The sequence below is a fragment of the Colossoma macropomum genome, unplaced genomic scaffold (genome assembly GCF_904425465.1).
Source record: "Colossoma macropomum unplaced genomic scaffold, Colossoma_macropomum, whole genome shotgun sequence".
NCBI classification, from domain to species: domain Eukaryota; kingdom Metazoa; phylum Chordata; class Actinopteri; order Characiformes; family Serrasalmidae; genus Colossoma; species Colossoma macropomum.
The window spans coordinates 333,889-356,304 of record NW_023495588.1 but is presented as its reverse complement, the minus strand read 5'-3'; the positions used below and the strand labels follow the sequence as shown (position 1 = coordinate 356,304).

Below are 22,416 nucleotides of genomic sequence, written 5' to 3'. Positions count from 1 at the left end.
TGCCACCAGTAAAGTAGGAACCGGGCCAGATGATTTTACTAGCTGGGAAAGTGCTAGACAGACAGGTGATAGAGTACAGAGCCCCTACCATGACATGGTGATTATTTGTTAATAAGGCATGGAAACAAATTAATATATTGAGGCCACAATTTACTATATTGAGGCCACAAATTACTATATTTAGGCCACAATTTACTTTATTGAGGCCACAATTTATTATATTGAGGACATAAATTACACTGTGGTCGTGAATTACTATTGTAGCCACAAATTACTATATTGAGCCCACAAATTACTATTCTGAGGCCATAATCTACTATATTGAGGCCACAATTCACTGTATTGATGCCACAAATTATAATATTGAAGTTACAAATTACTATGCTAAGGCCATAATTTGCTATATTGAGGCTACAAATTACTGTGTTGAGGCCATAAACTATTATATTGGGGCCACAAAATACACTGTGGTCGTGAATTACTATTGAAGCCACAAATTACTATACTGAGGCAACAAATTACTATATTAAGGCCACAATTTACTATATTGAAGCCACAAGTTAATATATTGAGGCCACGGGTTATGAGAAACTTAACTCCTTGCCTCAATATATTAATTGGTCATGCGTCAGTGTAAAGTAATAAAGTAATAAAATACAATAAAGTCGAATAAATTGAATCCAGACACACTGATACATTCAAAACGATTAATACAAAAACAAGACTTTAATCTTAAAGCTGCGTTTAAAAAAAAACAACGATAAGAAGAAATTTGTGGTAATGCAGGTCTCCGTTGAGAGGCTCCAGACCACTAGGCGGCAGTGCATCACTCTCAACCCACCGGCAGCCGAGGAAAGAGCGCTAACACGGTTTGTGTTGTGTGTTTTCTCTCGTGTAGTTTAGTTTAGTTTTAAATGACCGTTTTTGTGACTTGATTTTATGTTATTTTGTTGAATCTCAGCCTCCTGTTTGTTTTTTCGTGAGTAGGTAGCGTCGTTTAGCCGATTGCCGAGTTAGCTAGCAGGATAAAGCGTTTTGTGGGTGAGCTGTAACCATTAAATGCGTCCTGTTGGTTTCTGTGTATGAAGTTATATAGCTCAAATTATTAATATATATACGATGTGCGCTGGTGTCTCATCTGCTAAGGCTGCCTCGGACTCGTGTGTAATAGAGAAGCTGAATTTAGCTTCTTATTCGCTAGCTTAATGTTCGAATTTTCCCGTTCCACCTTAAATAGTGCCTGAGGCGCCAGAATGTAACTGCTGCACCATTTAAGGTGGAACGGGAAAAAGTAGATTAGGAAGCCAACTTCAGTCTCTTTGGCCCTTCAGAAAAACAGCGCTAACTGGTGTCCTTCACTATCAGATCTAGCGGTGGGTAATCCAGGTCCAAAAAGGTAAAGCCCTCCCCAGGATTTTGTTCCAACTGCTTGACTTGTCTGATTAGCTCAAACCAGCAGCAGTGGTGTTCAGGCAGTTGGAACAAAATCCTGGGCAGGGTTTTTACTTTTTGGACCTGGATTACCCACCTCTAATCAGGTCTAATTAATTTAAGTGAATCACAAACATACTAAATGCTCAACTCCTAACTCTTCTTTCCTTAACTGTAGATTCCTGACTGGACTTTCTGTTGACTGAAGGACGGCAGAAGGTCTACAGTTATGACTTCACTGGTAATGTGGAATTTATAATTATTTAAGGGGAACTTAATAGATTTTTCAAAATTTTTGCAAAATGAAAAGATTAACACGTCAAGAAAGTCTTTCAGAGTGGTTTGGTGTCACATGCTTTGTACTAGAGGAACTTTCCGAGTCAGAATTGTCCACAGTGGTGGCGATAGGAACCAGATGTCTGAAGAATTTAGATAGATAGATAGATAGATAGATAGATAGATACCTTATTGATCCTGAAGGAAATTTAGCAGCCAATAGCAGTCACACAACACAGTACAGTAATAATAGTAAGGGTGAAACAATATAAAAGGAAGAATAAATATAAAAAAAAATCTACAGGCATGTATACAAATAGAAATATCCAAAAATCTGGAATAAGATCTATAACCTGAGATGAAAAAGGCAGTGCAATAAAATGATTGTACAAGGAGGCACAGGTAACAGAATATAATGACAGTACTGAATAGAAATGTGCATATATTGGTACTGAAATACCAGTAAATAAAATCTCTAGAAGCTCCCTCTCAAAACGTTATGTGAAGTGGTTGTGAATACGCTGCCTGATGTCTGAGACATTGTTTTATGATAGTTTTGTGATAAAGTTTGGGTCTAAAATGTATTTTAATTAATTTATTTTAATTCATTCTTAGTGAAGGGGTACATTAAGGGTGTTCTCAGTCAAACAAGTAACCCAAAGAAAACCTTTTGGGTTTCTTTCTTCAGATGTATTATTATTTTACCATCTTCAGCATTACATTAAACAAGATAAGCTCAGGAGACACATGTAGGTTCACCGGGGGGTTTGGATGGTAAATAAAATGGCTGTACTTGTGTTGTCGACATCTGGACCCCTCGTTTCTGTCACCACCACTCTAAAGAAATCTGAGTTGGTAAGTTTCTCTGCAAATGAACCATTTCACAGCAAACCATTCTGAATGACTTTGTTTATATCTCAACCACTGAAGTTTTGAAAAATTGGTGGGATTCACATTTAAGACCTGCAAAAAGCTCAGGTTTTTTTTTTTTTGCTTTTTTTCAACGTGGTATGATTTTTGTGCATTTCTTTCAGTTTCTCTCTTGTACGTTGGTACTCTGAGCTGACAGGACTGATATAATTCATTATGATTCTGTCTGCCTGTTTACTTAATAAACAGCAGTCACTGACACATTAAATTCAGTTCAATCAGTGAATTTAATTTGTCTTCACACTTGTGTTTTAGGGGAACAGCAGTTCCTCTGGAACGGAGTACATTGTCAGAGTTCCCAAGTAAGTGTATCCCTAAGACCCCAAACCTGGTATTATAATGTGTCTTACAACAGCTTTCAAGCTGGATGTTGACCGGTAGATGTAAAAGCTTAAAGACAAATCGAAATCCAATGTAAAGATGATTAAGTTTGCATCCAGTTCAGAGAGAGACTGTTCCCTCTTTCTGTCCAACAGGAATACTAGTAAGAGGTACAGCATAATGGCTTTCAACGCAGGTGATAAAGTCAGCTGTTCCACATGGACGCAGGTAAGCAGGCTTGGTTTGAAGCAGGGGTGCCCAGTCCTGGTCCTGGAGATGTACCACTCTGCAGTTTAGCTCCAACCCTAATCAAACACATCTGATACAGTTAATGGAGGCCTTTAGGGGCCTCTCAATCTTAGGGCCAGGTGTGTTGCATCTGGACTTTCCAAGATTGGGCACCCCTTGTTAAAGTGTCTATTTTTTTGCATTTTCCTTAAAGTTTACTTTTTATGTTGAAATGGGTTTGTGTACCAAAAACAGTCCAAATGAATTTTAACATGACCAAGTTCCAACATCTTTTAATCCCTGTTTTTGTTACTGTGCTTTTAGAACTATGAATGTAAATGGGGCAGACAGACTTAACAAATTTTTACTGGCCACAAGCATGATTTAGTACCAAAAACAGTCACATGTTGCTTTGGAAACAGAGATATTATTAAAAACGAAACATTAATAAGAATGTTTCCGTTGTGGTGATAGCGATTGCCACACCTTCCCGAGCTCGTCCATCTTTAGGTACTGTTTAGCTATGGCAGTCGTTGCCTCTTGGTGTACCAACAATTTATTTAACGCCTTATTTTTATTTCGGCCCTTTTCTCACAGAGTGATATTAGCAAAAAAGAGTAAGGAAATTTTTGTTTTCTGTGAAATTCGCACTACTATATGCTCTTCCTGATTGCCTGTATTTTTCTTTTCAGCGTTGTTGTTGTTGTTGTTGTTTGTTTTTTCGTGCTTCCTTTCTGTTTTTCATCTGTGTCCATCCGCTGTACTTATGCTGTTCTTTTGTGCCATGGTGAGGCACGGATGGAGCGAGACATGAGTAACCGGCGAATGTACGGCGAGGAGGAAACCCCTGAGGCAGGCGCTGGCAGCGAGTTTGGAAAGAAACAGAGAGAGGAGGCGCGTAGGAAGAAGTATGGCATCATCACCAAGGAGTTCAAGGTTGAAGACCAGCCATGGATCCTGAAAGTCAACGGCAAGGCTGGGAGAAGGTACTTATGAAACATTGCTAAGGATTTTCGTAGTCATCCAAATAATGTAATTTTCAACTAAAAGTGAATTAATCCATTAAAAGTCAACATAAAGTGTCTTAGTGAGGTCACCATGAGCCACCAGAGGGCTTCGGTGCACCTTAGAGTCCAACAAAGAGTAGATTAGTTACATAATTTTCGTACTAATCGAACCGTGTAGTGACCCCATGCTCTCTGGATGGGGGCATCCTGGAAGAGACCACTACCACCAGGGTAGAAATGTTTCATCCTAAGATGAAAGTGATTAGTCGAAATGGCTTTGGTATTCTTTAAGAGGGAAAGTGAACCCAAACCATCCCAGAAATATGTCGTAAGGTTAAACATTCAGGCCTGTACTGCTTTTTTGGTATAAGCTGCACATGCACTGTCCTGTTTATGGAGAACATTGTGAGGGATGACTCTCCTGGCTGTATCACTGTTTTCCACACTTCTGCAGACCAGAGCCACTGAGCTCTCATCTTTGTGATGAGGGGTTTACGCCCTGCAGCCCTATTGTAATATACCTTTGTATGTAGCCATCGATGGTCTGTTGTTGCTGACAGTCTGATCACGTCTTGCGTTGACACAGTCAGTCACCTGAGGAACAGTTGTTCTTCTGTTTTTACCCACATATTGCCCTAATGCACAAGCTTTAGAAAAAGAAAAAATGAGAAGAGAAATGTAGGATACTGTCCCTTTTAAATTACACTTGAAGTTTTAATATGGGTGTTGTTTGTTTGTTTTTTTGTTTTTTTTAATCCACCAATCTTTCCTAACTCTGTCATGCGATATTTAGGTTTAAGGGCCTGAAAAAAGGAGGTGTGACAGAGAATGCCTCCTACTACATCTTTACTCAGTGTGCTGACGGAGCTTTCGAGGCCTTTCCTGTGCATGGCTGGTACAACTTCACGCCAGTGGCTAAACACCGCACCCTCACGGCTGAAGAGGCCGAGGAGGAGTGGGGCAGGTGAGTACATCAGGTATATATATGCTACTGTTCCGAAGTTTGAAAGCAATGTTTCTGGGAATAAAGCAACCTGCTGGCAGGTAAATGTATAAAATTATTGGGTATTTGTCAATATTTTGCTACTTGTTTATATTTTGAAGACTTTTATACAATGTTGTGTCTAAAATAATAAGCACAGCTATAAATTATTGTAAAATGATTGTGAATGATGCCCAACACTAAATCTAATGCTTTCACCTCTCGTGTTTAGGAGAAATAAAGTAGTGAACCACTTCAGCATCATGCTCCAGCGGCGTCTAAGGGAGCAGGAGCATGGAGAAGAGGAGGAGGAGGGGGCAGGAGAAAAGGGCGGGAAGAAAAAGAAAAAGAAAGGCGGCAAAGGGGGAGATCTGCGTATCCATGATCTGGAGGATGATCTGGAGATGAGCACTGATGAGAGTGACAGCAGTGGAGGCGAAGGTGAAAAAAGAGGGGGGGGAATCCTATTGGTCATAGCATTCTTGGTCAACTAAAGCCCTGTTGGAACCGGATTAATTTTACATGGGGTGTTCCTTTTAATTTAAGCGATTTAGTGTTGAAACCTAGTATGAATCTTCAGTGTGTGCAGTAGTGTCTGAGTGAAGACCAAAACCTGGAGTGTTGAAACGGGTACAGTACTGATATAAGAGAGAAATGTGGTATATATTAATACATTTAATTATATTTTATAATATTGTTTGCCATGTAAAATTAAATACGGGGTGATTCAAGATTCATTTCACTTCAACATGATTTATTTCACTTGTAAATCATTACAGAACAATGCAGTAAAGTGTAAATGCTTAAATGAGTGTGAAGTTTATTATGTAATTTTACAAGCACACAATATGAACCTCCTCCATCAACACCATAGTCAAATTCAACCCATACTCAGTTGAGCATGTCGGGTGTAACTGTACTCATGGCTCTTTCAGTGCGATTTCGGAGATCATCCAGTGTTATGGAACCAACGATGAACACTCTGAGCTGTTGTAGGTTCACTGCCGACAAAAATCACGTTGCACGGTTATGACAGATTCACTCTTATTGAAGTGGAGAACGCAAAACGCTTTCCGCTCAGGGGTTTCATCTCCTCACAGACTGAAGAGACATCTTCCATTTCTCTTAAACTTATTCAGAATCACCACCTAATGTCTACTGAATGTAACCACAACTGGATACATCCATATTTATTATTAAAACATAGAAGTAATAATACTCCAATGTCCCCTTAGGGCAGTTTTGAATTTTGAAACCAATGAACTGCAACAACCAGCAGTAAATGATTTTATTTAAACATGCATGGAAAATTGTTTTATTCTGTCCGAATGATGTTAAGACTCAGAGCGGATTCGAGTACTGCAACGCTAATGTGTAATTTCTACAGTCTGGCAGTGATCACTCCGGAGTGATTTTAATTCAGTATGAATCTGCTGCTTATGTAGTATTTACAGTCTGAATGTAATAATTATGGAGTGAATGGTCTTCTGTAATTTCCTTACAGAGCCCCGTCAGTAATAGTGGTCATGTTCCAGGCCGCCCCACTCTAATAGGATAACAGAATGGGCTACTAGATACGGCTATGTGGCGTGTTGCTATTTTTATTGAGTGTTCTGTAACATTGACTTCTGGGCAATGAACTTTTCGGTGGGGAAGATTGCACATATTTTATTCCGAACCAATATCCATACACATTTACTGAAAAGCAGGTCAGAAAATCCTTATTGGAAACAGGCTTAGTTTACAGTGGTGGTCTCACTCTGATGTCTTTGTTTCATTGTCATCTTTGCAGATGGAGAAAGCAAGGCAAAGAGCAAAAAGGACACAAGTTCGAAGGCCAAGGCTAAAAAGAAGAAGAAGAGGAAGGGCAGTGATCAGGAGGGACTGGAAGACAGCGATGACGGGGACTTTGAAGGTCTGGAAGTGGACTACATGTCAGATGAGAGCAGGTAACAGCACTGAGGATCGTGTGGCAGCAGGACACGAGTAACAGAATAAAATTGTTACAATTAGCTAAGTTGAGTTAATCAGAATATTCGACTGCTGCCTTTTTCCTCCTCTTGAAACAAACCTTTTCCATTTGTAGAGCTTGATTTGAGAATCACTCGTCTTTATATCTAAACCTACAGTATCTCAGATTCTTTACTTCTCATACTTTAACTTTATCCTCTTGATTCTGCTTTTGTTGAAGTTCTGAAGAAGAGGAGCCAGAGAAGGCGAAGCCCAACAAAGGAGACGATGTTCCTAAAGGTCAGAGATTAATATGTGAACTAGATCTTGAATTTAAACATGAACACCTTATGCCTAGTGTACACTACATGATCGCTGCACTGCACACACTACTGATCCCCAAATCCTGCTGTGAAAAATTATATAATGTGTTGTTCTTGTGCCAGATTGGACCCTGTGCAACTTGCTGCACTTGCTGTTTTTGAACTAAAAAAATCTGTTTTGTTATTTTCAAACAAGCATTCTTGCCATTGCTGGAGCTCTGTGGCCTCCTTGTCTGAACAGAGGCTGCTCCTAAACTCTAAACTCTAACCCCTCAACCTTGTCAAATCTGGGACAGGATAATCAGCTAAAATCGTGCTTTGTGCACTAGGGTTGTGCACCGGTACTTGAGTACTCGGTTAACCATATGAGGTGCCAGTATTCGAATACTGAAATCTATTTTGTTTTATTGCGGAAAAATGGAGAATATGTACACACCGTTCAGTGAAACACTGATTTTTATGTTTTAACTGGACTTTAAAGTGTGGCAAGTTCAGTCATGTTTTTGACTAAGTACATTTTGTTACACTTTACTGCTACAAAACACGAGTGCCTTAACACGAGCACACTGCCAGGGACATGTTGTTAATGACGTAACTGAGAAGGGTGTGCACCTTTATTGCTAGTCAGGCTAACCACCCCAGCTGATGTTGGCTAGGTCCAGAAACGGTGAGAAAATATTTCTCTAACAAACTATGGACATGCTGTCATATTGTCTACCTGTAAGTAGACAAGTCCTCATCACCATCCAGAGCTCTGTTAGCTCATTAGCTCTGAAGAGTTAGCCTCCATTACTCATCCAACACAAAGCTTATTGACTTCCATCTATTTTTGAATAATAAAACCTGTTTTAAAATGGGTTGCCCTGCATGCTGTTAAATTTTTGTGTAACTCAAGTGCTGTCACCTAAAAAGAGAAGTCTACAGCCCTTTAAAGCTGCACTATGTAGGTTTTGGGAATTTGGAGCTACTTCAATTTTAACTGATAAATTTTTATAGTGCTGCTTTAAGGGCAGCTTTTTTCCTTTTTTTTCCCCAACTGATTCTGTTCATTACCAGATTTTTACTTAATACTCATATTAAGCAAATGCACAAATACAAGCCTCAGTAAAGCTCTTTTTCTGTTCAGGGATCGACGAGGCATCAGAGAGCGAAGAGGAGAGCGAGGAAGAGAACAAGAACGAAGAAGAAGGCAAAGAGGAAGAGGAGGAGGAGGAAGGGAAGAAGACGCCGGTACAGACAGAGAAAAAGAAGAAGAAAGAGAAAGGTGCAGAACACTCTATTGCTTTAGGCTGTCAGTTTGCTTCTTTTGTCAGACAATTTTTGCTTTAGAGTGTACTGTCACTGTTATAAAAAACTTTTGAGTGACTCTGTGCTGTTGTTATTGTTACAGAGAGCAGTGGAGAATCCGACAGCTCAGAGGACAGTGACATCGAGGGAGAGACCGCCTCTGCACTTTTCATGGCAGTAACATAGTGCCTTTCTCCTTGGTTACACTTGATTATGCATCTTCTTGCATTAATAACAGCAACAATCCTGTTGGATAAGTATTACACTAGTCTTTTAAGATAGTTATTGTCCATTCTTCTACAAACTGGGTGTAAATTTGGTCTGTTTCTGTATTTCACCTGCTATTCCAAATACAGAACTGGGTTTGAGGTTTGGTGATTTTGATGGTCAGAGAAATTGTCTGATTGTTCCATTGTGTTGTTTGAACCAGTCACATACAGACAACCTTTAGTTGTCATCCTGGAATGTGAGATTGTCAATGTTTTGTTCTGTTTGAAGCACAAAGTTAGTGGAAGAGTGGACTAAAATGGCAAATCTCAGAAGACAGTTGTAATGCTTACCTGACAGGATCAGTGTTGTCTTCCAGCAGTTGGATGCTTAACCAAGTATCATAACCAAGAAATGATGCATGCAACTAGTTTTTAAGTTCAGGAAATTTACTTAAATGTAGAAAACCACAACTACAGAAAATGTAGAAGGCATGACAGATGGCAATTGGAAGGTAAACAGAAACAAGAGGAGTGACTGTTTCCATTTTCTCCACGTGCAGAAGAAGCGTACCCCTCCTAAGCGTGGAGGTCGAGGGTCTGCTGGAAGTTCCAGAACAGGAAGCCGTCCAGGAACGCCCTCAATTGACAATGCAGCAACCTCCAACACTCTGCGTGCTGCTGCCAGCAAACTGGAACAAGGTACACCATGGGTGCCCTTTATGGATGCCTCCCTGTGACATGGGCTGGTATTTGATAATGCAGTATGAGACAGAAGCTCTGGTGCTTTCTAGAAAGGGTTCAAACTCAGGCCCCTCCACGTTCCTGCTATCCGAAACAGTCTAGGGGTATGATTCTCGCTTCAGGTGTGAGAGGTCACGAGTTCAATAATGAAAAAGAAATACAAAGTCTTTCCAGTCGCCCTGTCTAGGTCAAAAACAGGAAAAAAAGATGGGCCAAAAGAAAAGGTACCCACTCCTACACCATGGATAGCAGTTATAAGAGAGTTACAAGCACTGTCCTTGAACTTGCTTGTAAGTAGTTGAGAGAGACTGGGCTAAAAGCATAAGGCTGAGCTAATACATTTCAAGAGAAAGACAATACACAGATCTACACATGGCGTGGGGGTGGGGGGTGTGGTAGATAAGGCATTTTAGATAATGGATTTACCCAAAATAAAAAATAGAACCGATAAGAGTACTTGCATTGACACAGTGCTAACAATACCCCTCCCTACTCTTTTCAAAATAATTGAATCATGGTATGATTCCTTCTTGCATTCATGTTCTTCTCACTCCATTGTTCTGTTTCTGGGTCTACTCGTCCCCTCTGTGGTGTTGTGATGCCTCAGGTAAGCGGCAGGCGGCCATGTCCAGTTCAGACACTCCAGCTGCCAAAAGGCTGAAGATGGAGCCCAGTTCTCAGAGCCCCTCAGGGAAGAGCACCCCTCAGCCAGCGTCTGGCAAATCTACACCTAGCTCCAGGTAGGTCTGGGTGACAAAAACGATGTTGTTGTTGTTGTTGTTGTTGTTGTTATAATTATTATTGTTATTATTATTATTATTATTATTATTATTGTCATTATGATCATGACTATTGTCAGTGTGCGCTGATGATAGTATAATAGTATCCACACTGTTGTTTTTTGAGTGTTTGTGTAGTTAGTATTTAATATTTTAATTATCTGTTTGTACTGTTGTTTGCTGCTATTCTGTATTGCACCATATTTCATCCGTCACTCAACACATCTGTGGTGAGAACAGATGACAGTGACTTAGATTTTTTTTTATTTCTTTTTTTAATTAGATTTTACCAGTAAAGCGAGTTCATGGTGCATTTACGACAAAGTGAATGACTGACTCAAGTGGCAAAAAAATTAAGTAGACTTTTGAGTGTCTATTTATGTATGATATAAATAAACACGGGAGATATTTGTTGGTGCTATTAACAGTAATTTGTCATAGTGTACATCCACTTTTTAAATAATGACCTCCCAGACAATTCATTAATTCCAGTGGAAGAGCTTTTTAAGGGCTTTTTAGATGTGCACCCAACAGCCAAACAAGCGGTAGCCTACTGTGAGCATCCTTTTTTTCTTTTTACCTCAAACAGCTGATGTGTGAACACTTTGAGGTGGGAAATATGAGACTCAGAGTTGGAAAATTGAGATCCCAACTGCACAATATATTTTATTTTTATTATAGCTGATTTTTTTTGTCAGTAACTCTTAATTCCAAAAGCATGTGAAAGTAGCATCTTTCCTCCATCTGACCCTCCTTTTCTCTCTGTTTCAGTGATGTGCAGCTGACGGAGGATGCAGTGCGGCGGTACCTGATCAGGAAGCCCATGACCACCAAAGACCTGCTGAAGAAATTCCAGACCAAGCGCACCGGCCTGAGCAGCGAGCAGACCGTCAACGTGCTCGCCCAAATCCTCAAGAAACTCAACCCAGAGAGAAAGAACATCAATGACAAGATGCATTTCTACCTCACAGAGTAGAACAGGCACCTGGATCAAGGCCAGAGCATCCTCACCCAGCATTCTCCAACAAACATCAAGATGCTACTGTTAGCCGTAACCCAGACTTAGCCAGATAACTTAAACCTGTCCAGTAAGAAGGTCAGAGATATTCCTTTTGGACTGATTTGACTTTAAGTTAAAATTGTCCATCTTTTTGGGGAATACTTTGTAAAATACACCCCACAGCACACTGTTCTCCATGTTGACAGCTGGCTTTATACCGTTCCAGAATAACCGATAAACCAAGCGTGAATCAGGGAGAACGTCATAGAACATTGTGAATAGGTGGGGAAAGTTCTAGAACAGGGTGAACAAGGAGAATAATTTACATCTTGAAAGGTGGAACCTTCTAGAACAGTGTGAATTGGTGGGGAACATTCTAGAAGAGTGTGAATGGGAAAGCCTATTGTAGGGGCAACAGTCCCACCCAGATATGACAAATCAAACCAGTGTTCTGGTGTGTTGGAGAACACTGCTTCATTGTGCCCTGGGCTTTTTACTGGAATGATCTTCCCTTATTCACACTGGTCTGTTTGGATTATCAATTATTATTCAGCACTGCCAACATTAAAATGTTGTGTTTGTTGGGGAATGATGGGTCCGTGTGCTACGGGCTTATTCTGCTCCAGTGAGGGACAGAACATTCTACAGACTTCACAACAATAACACAAGAGTATGGCACACCAGCCACACACTTGGTTCTGTTGCTGCTTGTTGGGGAACGCTGGGTCGGTGTGCTTCTCAGCCACTCTTGTAAACTCTGCACATTTTTCATTTTTCTTCTTATCGACGCTTCTTACCTGGGCTTGATGATTAGCTGATGAGTTGGTTGTGTCTTAGAAGAAGGAAAAGCACAAATGTGCACAATTTAGTAACTTAGAATATGATTAGGAACTGGACATGATTGCTAATACGATTAGCAAGACCGAACATGTACGAGAGAGCGAAGAGTTTTGATTACCATTTTCCACTGAGTATTGTTGTGTTTCTGAGCCACATCTTTAATGTGTGAGGTGTTTTGACTTCCTGTAGAGTGTTGAGATTGACTGAGCAGAGCCAGTTGCAGAACTTGTATTGGATTAAACCATATGCATTTTTATTTTAGTGATTAAGATTGCCTTTTAGTTAAATAAGTGATGCATTGTCCATACACTGTTACAGAACTGTAATAAAATTTGCTCATTATTTGTGTATTTATCTTTTGATGGCATATTTAACTAGGGAGTCAAATGTCAGATACACTTGTAGGTTTTTTGTGTGTTAAAGCACAATTTGATATACACTATGTGGCCAAAAGTATGTGGACACCTGGCCATCACCTATACGAGACAGTTAGACAACCCATTCCGAAACCATGGGCGGTAATATCTATAATGTATTTGAATGCTGTAGCATTAAATTATCCTTCACTGGAACTAAGGGCCCAAACCCTTAGTTCCCAATGCTAAAGTGTGACTCACCACTCCAGCCGAAACTTGGCATCGAACATAGTAATTTTAGGCTTGTGTGCAGTTGGCCATGGAAACCTATTTCATGAAGCTCTTGAGGCAGCGTGAAACGTAGGACAAGCGTTTTTTTACACACTATACTCTTCAGCACTCGGCGTTGCTCGTAAATGCTTCCATTTCACAATAATAGCACTTACAGTTGACTGGGGCAGATCTAACGGCATAAATTTCACAAACTGACTTGTGGAAGAGTTGGCATCCTATGACAGTACCTATTTAAAGTCAGTTTAGATCTCTTCAGTATGACCCATTCTACTGCCAGTGTTTGTCCATGGCCATCTGCTTGATTTTATACACCTGTAGCAAAGGGTGTGGCTGAAACACCTGAACTTAATAAATAGGAGGTGTGTCCACATACTTTTGGCCATATAGTGGAAGTTCTGGAGTTTTCCAGGTGCAGTTTGAACATTGAACCGGGCTGCTTGCCACCAGGTCACATTTTGGTTTTGTAGCTACAGTGAAAAATCAAAGAATGGTGTGAAATTGTGTCCTGATTTTTCTTTGGGAAAAATGCTTCTACTTCCAAAATTCCTTCCTCAAAAAGCTGCTGTTGTTTTAGTACGATGTGGGGTGGGGCATCACGAGACCAATACAAAGATCATCTGGCATGCAGGAGGACACTTACTGTCATATTTATTTGCACAATTGACTTTCAAGTAGTATGACCGGGTCATTTGCACCTGCAGGCAATTTTGGGTTTAAAGGACCCGTATCTTACATTTTCCCCTGAGGTCTACTTATAACATTTGTGTTTTTTAATTATTTTTAAAACCGAAAAACAAAGTGTCCCGCTTGGCTGCACTGTATTGTGCCTCATTCAAAAAGCAGTGTGGGCTGAAACACTGCTTGTAACTGCAGTGGGTACCATTTTAAAATAAGACTACCCTTATAAAGGGTTTATGAAAGGTTTAAAATGAGCTTGTTCATGGTTATTAGTTAGGTCATAAACACTTTAAAGAGCATCAATAAGGAGTTATAACACATGAATAAAAAGGGCAAAAGTGAGCCGTTTTATCTGATAAATACGAACATTTGATTAAGCTGACAGGTTTAATGCTGAATGATGAAGATGACAAATTAAGATCAGTAAACATCAAAATCTGAGCTTTAGAGTATAAATGAATGAGGGTTCACTATTATGCAAACAACAGGTCAAGTTTGGCCCTTTTTGTGTTATGAATGCTTATTAACGATTTTCATCAGTCATCAAATCATTCATTAACCCTTTATAAAGGTCTTATTTTAAAGTGGTACCCTGCAGTGTGAATGGATGGGGCTAAACTGCTATAGACTAAATAGGCAGATATATGTAAATGTGTCTGTTTTTGTGACATCACAAATACAGTGAATTCAAAATAGGCTTATTTTGCAGCTTAGTTTCCACGTGAGGACAGTACAGTTTGAAACCTTAATGTTTAAAAACTACATCAAACCTTTAATGAAGCCTTTCGTCCTCAGTTATCTGCAATTTTGAGTGGGTACAGGTAGTTAATAACAGCATACCGCACACACCACAACTGCCCTGGACAAAAGTGCTCTAACAGCACCCACTGGTGGTAGAAACATAGCATTAAAAGTAAATGTTCTGAAGTTTATCAGTTATGATGTTTGATAACCAGTTTCTATTAAGGTGACCTGTGTGGCACCCAAGCAAACCTTTTTCATGCTTTGATGTACAAGATTTTTATACTTTGTCCACCCCTGAAAATCACTCCTCACACATCCACGTCTTTGCAAGTCACATTTTATCAAAGTGTTTTTGTAACACTGAGTACTACCTTGCAGCACAATCTTGAACAAGTGAGAATTTATTGGCCTAAAATAATACCAAAACTTTTATATATAAGCCAGACAAAGTGGGACCGTCCATCAGATGTCTCCCAAACCAGTGTGGCAGCTTAAAGTCCTCCACCTGAATATCTAAACAGGAAGGTTCCTGCAAATAACAGAGATACGGCGATGGCGAGGGACCCTCTGTCCTGAGAAAAAAGAATCTTCGTCCTTCAGGATCTCATGCGTGAATTTAAAGCGTGCTTCATCCCTGTGAGGGTGAGGAGGAGAACATTTAGAATATATAAGCAATATTTAACCAATTTCGACGGATGAGCCGAAACACAGTTTGGTGTCTGAGGTTTGCTTCTTTATACTCTTTGGAAAAGCTGGTTGGTCCTCTGTGGCTGTAGGTCAGGAAACACACTGGATTTTGTTTATCTATTAAGCACTGACTGGCCATATGCCATCGTTTATCACTTCTATGCAGACTGTGAATAACAGAAATAATCAAACTCACTCCAGTGACTGGATCACATTTCAGGTGCCGAGTTTTTACTGAACTGTAAAAATTTGCTTTTATTACAGGAAGCTCTAAAGATCTGTTTTAGCAAGGTTTTAATGTCTAAACACCTCCACGCAGCCTGCCATTTTTAATATATATTTGTTAGTTATTTGATTTTTGTATATTTTATTGTTTTTTCTTTTTTCTTATTTAATATTATTTTTATTGATTTTGACTGATTGAGTTTTGAACTGGAGCTGTGAGGCTAATATATATATAAAAATGGCCCCACCGAATGGCATCATACAAACTGCATGTCTAGAAATTACATACTTGCCTCAAACGGAGTTAAAGGGCCCATATCATGAAAAATATGATGTGAATTTTGATGTAGTATAAAATCTGAAATGAAACTGGACCTGTGGTGAGTGCAGGAGCTGATGCAGGAGGCTAGTAGTCCTCCGCGATTGACTGTATATTCACTGGTCTGATCTCATGTTCATTTTTTAACGCTAGCTTTTCATGATTCCAATAAAATCACGTCCTGACCATAATTATTTGCAGCCTGAATAATCTGTTTCACTTGCAAATGCATGATGTTAAATAAGAAAAATGCCTTCAGATTTCCAAATCACATTTCAAAACCATTCACTCACAGTGCATACAGTCCATATATGGAAACTAACAAGAAATACATCCCATTTTGAATTCATTGTTTTTGTGATGTCACAAAACCAGTCCATTCAGTCTATAGCAGTCTGTACTCAGCCATTCACATTCAAGTTATATGAAAAATTTGAAAGAGGCGCAACACAGGCAGCCAATCAAGATGCATCAGTCTTAAAGGCACAGTAACAAAAACAGCCTGTTTAATAGAGAGCAGCTGGAAATGTTGTTTTGTTCTGTCATATAATTTAACATGAAAAATATATATTTCTGGTGTCAGTTATCGCGAATAACATCACAGCCGGGATTTAGTCGCTGAACCTTGAGTGTTCTATTGCTTTAATTCTGCAGTTTTACAAAGCAAAGAAGCCCCGAACACCGTATCAAATGTGCTTTAATATTGGCAACTCCTTCCACCAGAAAAAGTAGAACCTTTTGTGTTAGCCTCTTTAATTCTAAGAGATAAAGAGATGCTGGAAAAAATGATCATTTGAAAATGAATTGTGATTGTTTTTGGTATATAAACCCTCACAAATATTGCAAGTGGACCTCAGAGGAATATTAAAAGAAAATACAAGAAAATGTAGGATTTTGGCCTTTTAAGGGATTCAAGCCTGAGCTGCTTGTTAGCTCCAGTGAAAAAGAAGACGCAAACCTCAGACACCAGACACGTCTCGGCTGATCAGCTGTGTTTTGGGTAAGGAAGAAAATGGTCACTTTATTTATTTATTTTTTTTACCAAAAAACACTTTACATAATGCAGAAATAAGACAAACTGGAAGAAGGAGAGAGGATGGTGCACTGTTTTTTGTTTTTTTACCTCAAGATGTAGAGAGAACGACGACTTAGAAGCAAATCCACCCAATCCGCTGGGTTCTCCTCTCGGACCAACCGCATGACACTGTCAGATAACAGACAGAGCCCAGCAATGGTGCTTCCGCAGAACTGCAGAGACAATAAAGAAGTATATACACTCTTAAAAAAGATGGTTCTTCAAGGGTTCTTTAGTAAAGAAAATGGTTCTATGTAGAACCATAAACACCAAAGGACCCTTGGCATGATTAAAGGGTTCTTTAGATTGATGGATAAAGTGCTGGAGATGGTTCTATATGGCACCAAAAAGGGTTCTTCTATTGTTACTATGTCAAGCTTGTAATAATGGAAGAACACTTTTGGGTGCTATATAGAACCCTTTTCAAAAAGGTTCTATGTAGAACCATCTCCAGCACATTATCCAACTATCTGAAGAAACATTTCACGATGCAAAGTCATACAAAGGACATGTTCATGGTTCTATATAGAACCATTGCTTTGCTAAAGAACCCTTGACTCTTTTTTAAGAGTGTAGATCACAACTACACCTTTAAAAATAAAGGTTCTATAATGGTTCTTGGCACAGATGTACAGTTTGAAAACTTTGAATTGGCATATAATCTTTACACTGTGGAGGAGTGCGAGGTTGTTTAAACTTCCACAAAAACAGGGTTTTCCCACTTCCACTTTTGCAAAGTAAGTATTTTGGGGAACCATCCACTGAAAGGCTCTTCTTCAAAAAACCTTTTTTGTCACTTTTATTTTAAGAGTGTAAATGACTACTAAAATCTACTTAGATTATTCGTAACAAAACATTTATGAGGACCAATGATGTCACCCTCGATACTGAAGCACTGGAACGAACCAACTCACTTTACTTATCCACTTATACTGTCACCGCCAAGGCTTACTCACTGGGGGCGTGGACCGGGATTCTCTGTAAAGCTGCTTTGTGACAACATCTGTTGTAAAAGGCACTATATAAATAAATTTGACTTGACTTGACTTGACTACTTTGAAGCCCTGCATCGATGGTTGATTCACTTTCCCAAAAACACACGACATTCAAATTGTTATTCGGCACAGAGTCACGCGATTGCTTTGGGAACTGATTTAACAGAAGCGAACCAGTGCAGGTTTAAGCCAATGCTGATCACTTATATCCTGATTTAGATGTTGTATATGAAGCCCAGAAGACTGTGAAAATAAATGTAAAAGGCTTGGAAAAGGTTGAGGTAAATAAGGTTATGTATGAGTTTGTCGGGAGATTTGCTATAAAACCAGCTGTAAAGTATCGTGAGCCTCTAAGATGATAGAGTTTTGAATCATCTAACACACCCCAGCATCATCTTTGTGTTAATAATTACCTGCAGTGCCTTGGAAACCAGTGACATGCTTTCAAATATAAAGATTTGGATTCTTATCCTAAAACATCCCCTACAGTAGACGTAAAGCTGCTGTTCATGCTTTTCACCACCAGGTGTCATTAATGTGCACTACTTTTAAAAGCCTTTGGAAAGCTTTGTTTTTGTCATTACTAATAAACACAAATAAATATTTTTTTTCCTTTTTTGCACTTTTCTTTTGTTTTCATGGTATTATTTGCATACATTTGGTTTTGTTTTTCTTTCTTCAAATATGTTATATTTTATTTAAGCTTGTAGGTCTGCGCAAATTAAGTCTGGCCCACAAAAGTATTTGCAATGGAAAGCCACACCTTTACACTGTCCACATGAGGTTTGATGTAGCCGGCCTTGTCGAGGTCCAAGACGTGCACAGGCCCCAGCAGAGGACTTCCTTCTGGAAAGGCAACGGCTCTAACACGGCCCAACAATGCAGCGCATGCACTCCCCCACTGCAACCGCTCCGTCTCTCTATAACCATGAATGGCCTGGGAAAAGAGACCAAGCAAAGGTAAAAATGACTAATAATGCAGAATATAATATTATTATAGAATTAGAATTTCATAATAATGTTCCTAGATTAAGCCTAAGTGTAAATTGGATGGTTTAATGTAAACTATGACTGGCATGCAAACTTTTTTTTGCAAAGTCTTTTAATTTAATTAAGCTTAATCCACATCTGAGAAACCGACCCATATTAGCTCAATATCAACAGCTGTTTTTAGAATCCAGAGATATAACTTTAGGTTATAATGCTGTCTAATAACAGCATCATATTGGTATTATGAAATTATAACCTATGGCGTACTGTTTAATAAAATGGTTAGCAATGAAAATTCCTCAAGCCATCTAAGAATGTTTTTTCCAGACTTCAGTTGCTAAAGTCATAATTGTGTCACGGTAATGAAAAAAAAGGAGGCGATGAGCATTAGAGACACATCTTGGAATCTTCTTGGAATACTCTTTTGACAGAAGAACATCCACACTTTTTCATGAAACCTTCCAGGTCTGGATTTGAGTGCTTTTAATTTACACAATAAAATTCCATAGCTGTGATCTATTCTCAATATAGTCCCAACATGATCAGTTTTTTTTTTTGTTTTTTTTTACTTCTAAAACCCAAATTGACACGTTTATATTACTAATTATTGCCATTATTGCTTTAGAAACACATAACATGTTTTCAAAAAAATATTCAAAGGGATAGATATGGACCGTGTAGCCTAAAACCTGCAGCATCCTCCAAGAACAGAGTAGATTTATAGCTGCAATTCCTCATTTGTCCACCAGATGTCTCTGGTGTACAACTGTTTTTCAGTCCATTTCTTTTTTTGATGAAATGTACACATTTACATATTTCAGTCTTAAAAGCAAAGCAGCTGTTTAATTCTAAGAGATAAGAAGAGTTTGGAAATGGATGTTTAATAAGGAATTATGGCTGGTTTTGATACATAAACCCAGATAAACCTCATTAGTGGACTTTAGGGTAAAAAGAATTTAAAAATTCAAGAAAATGTAAGATATGGGCCCTTTAAGGGAAAGTTTATCCAGGTGTTCTTATTTTTAATGTTTTGTTATTTTTATTTCTATCTCCTTGATCTTGATCTTTGGAAATTGTATAATTGCTCACCTAGACTACAATCAATTATTTATCCTTTGTTTTACTATTCATCATGATGGATTTATTATCGTCATATTATTGTCACGTATGGGAAAAAATATATATGTAAAATGTTATTATCAAATAGTTTTGAAAATGTATGAAAATGGCCATTTTTTTTCCTAATGTACTTTAGTATTTGGAGTACATTTGGAAAGAAACAATGCATTGTAGTTCTACAATTACAGACCGTAGTGCATCTGTTTCTCTGCATACTTTGTTACCCTGTTCTTCAATGGTCAGGACCCTCAGAGGACCACCACAGAGCAGGTATTATTTGGGTGGTGGATCATTCTCAGCACTGTAGTGACACTGATGTGGTGGTGGTGTGTGTGTGTGTTGTGCTGGTCTGAGTGGATCAGACACAGCAGTGCTGCTGGAGTTTTTAAACACCTCAGTGTCACTGCTGGACTGAGAATAGTCCACCCATCAAAAATATCCAGCCAACAGCGTCCTGTGGGCAGCGTCCTGTGTCCACTGATGAAGGACTAGAGGATGACCAACACACACTGTGCAGCAGCAGATGAGCTATCGTCTCTGACTTTACATCTACAAGGTGGACGGACAAGGTAGGAGTGTCTAATAGAGTGGACAGTGAGTGGACACAGTGTTTAAAAACTCCAGCAGCACTGCTGTGTCTGATGCACTCAGACCAGCACAACACACACTAACACACCACCACCACGTCAGTGTTACTGCAGTGCTGAGAATGATCCACCACCCAAATAGTACCTGCTCTGTGAGGGTCCAAGGGGGTCCTGACCACTGAAGAACAGGGTAAAAGGGGGCTAACAAAGTATGCAGAGAAACAGATGGACTACAGTCTGTAACTGTAGAACTACAAAGTGCACCTATATGTTAAGTGGAGCTGATAAAATGGACAATGAGCGTAGAAAGAAGGAGGAGGGTTTAATGTTATGGCTGATCAGCGTCATCAGTAACGTATGTCCAGGTTGTGAAAGCTGGTACGTACGTCATCCCAGTGGTCGAACTCATATCTCTTCTTCTTCAGTCCTGGTTCTAGCTCTTTGAGAAGGGCGTTCTCCTCTTCCTCTGTGATGAAGTTTTCTCTCACCTCGACGTGTCCCCGCACTGTCTGTAAAACAGGTACAGAGGACGCACACAGCCAGCTCTGCTCTCCTTTAACCCCCTTAATGTCCTTATTATCGTTCACAACACCGCGCAAAGGTGGACTGTCCGACACAGATCTGACCCAAACTACCGGGCCGAGCCGCGTTTTCCCCTCAAACTGTCTCAGCACTCTGAAAGCTAGCCTCATGCTTCCGTACACTCACAGAAAAACTCACTTATTCTGGTAAAAATCTGTTATTTCACATTTTCTCTTCGCTGTTCTGTAATCGCCGATATTGTCGGCGCCATATTAAAATTGCTAGGAACTGTGGGTAATGGAGTCCTTATTTACTTGGCGCCTCCGCAAGGCGCCACCTGCTGTGCTGGAGTGGGAAGATTTCTACTGAAATCAAGAGCGTTAAAGGGGAATTCCACCGATTTTTCAAAGTATGTTGTATAATTCCGTTGTCGGATGTAAACAAAGTACCGGCTCAGGTTTGTTTACAGTCAGGATGATAAGAAACAGCAACACAAATATAGCCATTTCATTTACTATCCAAAACCACCTGTGAGCCTACACGTATATTCTGGGTTTTTACACATAATGTTGATGGTAAAATAGAAGCAAATCTGAAAAAAATTAGTTTTTTTTATGGACTGTTTTGCCTCACAATGTCTTGCATGTACCCCTCCACCATGAATGGACTCCAATAAATGGGTTAACAAGACATTTTAGGCCAAAACTTTATCACAAAACTGTCGTAAAACAACATCTCAGACATCAGGCAGTGAATTCATAACCATTTCATGTGAGGGAGCTTTTAGAGGTGGACGTCTGGTTCCTATCATCACCACTGTAAATAATTCTGACTCAGTTTCTCTAGAAAGGAGTGTTTCACACCAAACCACTGTGAATGACTTTGTTTACATCTAAGCTATTAAATTATTTGAAATTTTGAAAAATTGGTGAAGTTCCCCTTGAATAGGACGTTTGTCCACATTTGTCGCAGTAACAGTGTCTGCTCTTCTGGAGAGGCTTTACATTAGATGTTGGAACGTTGCTGTGAAGATTTTGTGGCATTCAGCAACAAGAGCATTAGTGAGGTACTGATGTTGGATGATCAGTTCTGGATCACTCCAGCTCATCACTAAGGTATTAGATAGAGCTCCATCCAGAGAACCCAGTTCCACTGCTCCACAGGCCCAATGTTCCAGGGCTGTATGTCCCTCTAGCCTGCAATTGATATTAAGCATGCTGACCTTAGACTCATCCCTGCTGACAAAGGACAACATAGACCAGCATGCATTTCTTGCTGGTCTAAGCTGGTTCATGCTGGCTTATCCTGGTCTGGTGATGGTTTAGCTGGTCACGCAGCATCCAGAACACAACATATGCCAGTATTGCTGGCGTCCATGCTGTCCTATGCTGGTGTTTCTAGCAGGGATGTATTGTACCAGGCCGTCCCTTTCTATTTCTATTGGTCAGTGCTTTTTTATGAACATTACCCTGTAGAAAAAACATAAAAACCACTAAATATTTTTTTTTCGTTCCTGTTAGT

At 39.5% G+C, this 22,416-nt stretch overlaps 2 protein-coding genes across 3 annotated transcripts; one reads left to right on the top strand and one right to left on the bottom strand.

Annotated features, from left to right (window-relative positions):
- The first annotated feature begins 828 nt into the window (after positions 1-828).
- gtf2f1 (general transcription factor IIF, polypeptide 1) lies at positions 829-12,652 on the top strand. 2 transcript variants are annotated; one of them, XM_036563038.1, is made up of 14 exons: positions 829-869; positions 1,610-1,672; positions 2,893-2,939; positions 3,114-3,186; positions 3,979-4,172; positions 4,987-5,157; positions 5,408-5,616; positions 6,968-7,124; positions 7,367-7,425; positions 8,575-8,712; positions 8,839-8,909; positions 9,505-9,643; positions 10,293-10,425; positions 11,236-12,652. In XM_036563038.1, exons 2-14 carry the CDS (start codon positions 1,661-1,663, stop codon positions 11,438-11,440), a joined length of 1,608 nt encoding a protein of 535 aa, XP_036418931.1. In that variant the 5' UTR covers positions 829-869; positions 1,610-1,660; the 3' UTR covers positions 11,441-12,652. The 2 variants fall into 2 exon arrangements, with proteins under 2 accessions (XP_036418931.1, XP_036418932.1); XM_036563039.1 differs by lacking the exon at positions 829-869 and adding an exon at positions 1,018-1,041.
- A 2,044-nt stretch (positions 12,653-14,696) lies between these two features.
- Positions 14,697-21,174, bottom strand: alkbh7 (alkB homolog 7). Its single transcript, XM_036563041.1, has 4 exons — positions 20,760-21,174; positions 18,441-18,614; positions 16,731-16,855; positions 14,697-15,010 (listed from the first exon to the last, which is right to left on the bottom strand). The coding sequence occupies exons 1-4, from the start codon at positions 21,063-21,065 to the stop codon at positions 14,890-14,892; spliced, it is 726 nt and encodes a 241-aa protein (XP_036418934.1). The 5' UTR covers positions 21,066-21,174; the 3' UTR covers positions 14,697-14,889.
- Between the last annotated feature and the right edge of the window lie 1,242 nt (positions 21,175-22,416).

What these genes read in the sequence shown, in the direction of transcription:
- alkbh7 (XM_036563041.1), bottom strand. Translation starts at nt 21,065, where the DNA reads ATGAGGCTAGCTTTCAGAGTGCTGAGACAGTTTGAGGGGAAAACGCGG. An exon ending in AGTTCGACCACTGGGATGAC is followed by an intron (nt 18,615 to 20,759) that starts GTACGTACCAGC and finishes CTCTTTTCCCAG; the next exon opens with GCCATTCATGGTTATAGAGA. An exon ending in CTCATGTGGACAGTGTAAAG is followed by an intron (nt 16,856 to 18,440) that starts GTGTGGCTTTCC and finishes TTGTCTCTGCAG; the next exon opens with TTCTGCGGAAGCACCATTGC.
- gtf2f1 (XM_036563038.1), top strand. An exon ending in AACGGCAAGGCTGGGAGAAG is followed by an intron (nt 4,173 to 4,986) that starts GTACTTATGAAA and finishes TGCGATATTTAG; the next exon opens with GTTTAAGGGCCTGAAAAAAG. An exon ending in AGGAGACGATGTTCCTAAAG is followed by an intron (nt 7,426 to 8,574) that starts GTCAGAGATTAA and finishes TTTTCTGTTCAG; the next exon opens with GGATCGACGAGGCATCAGAG.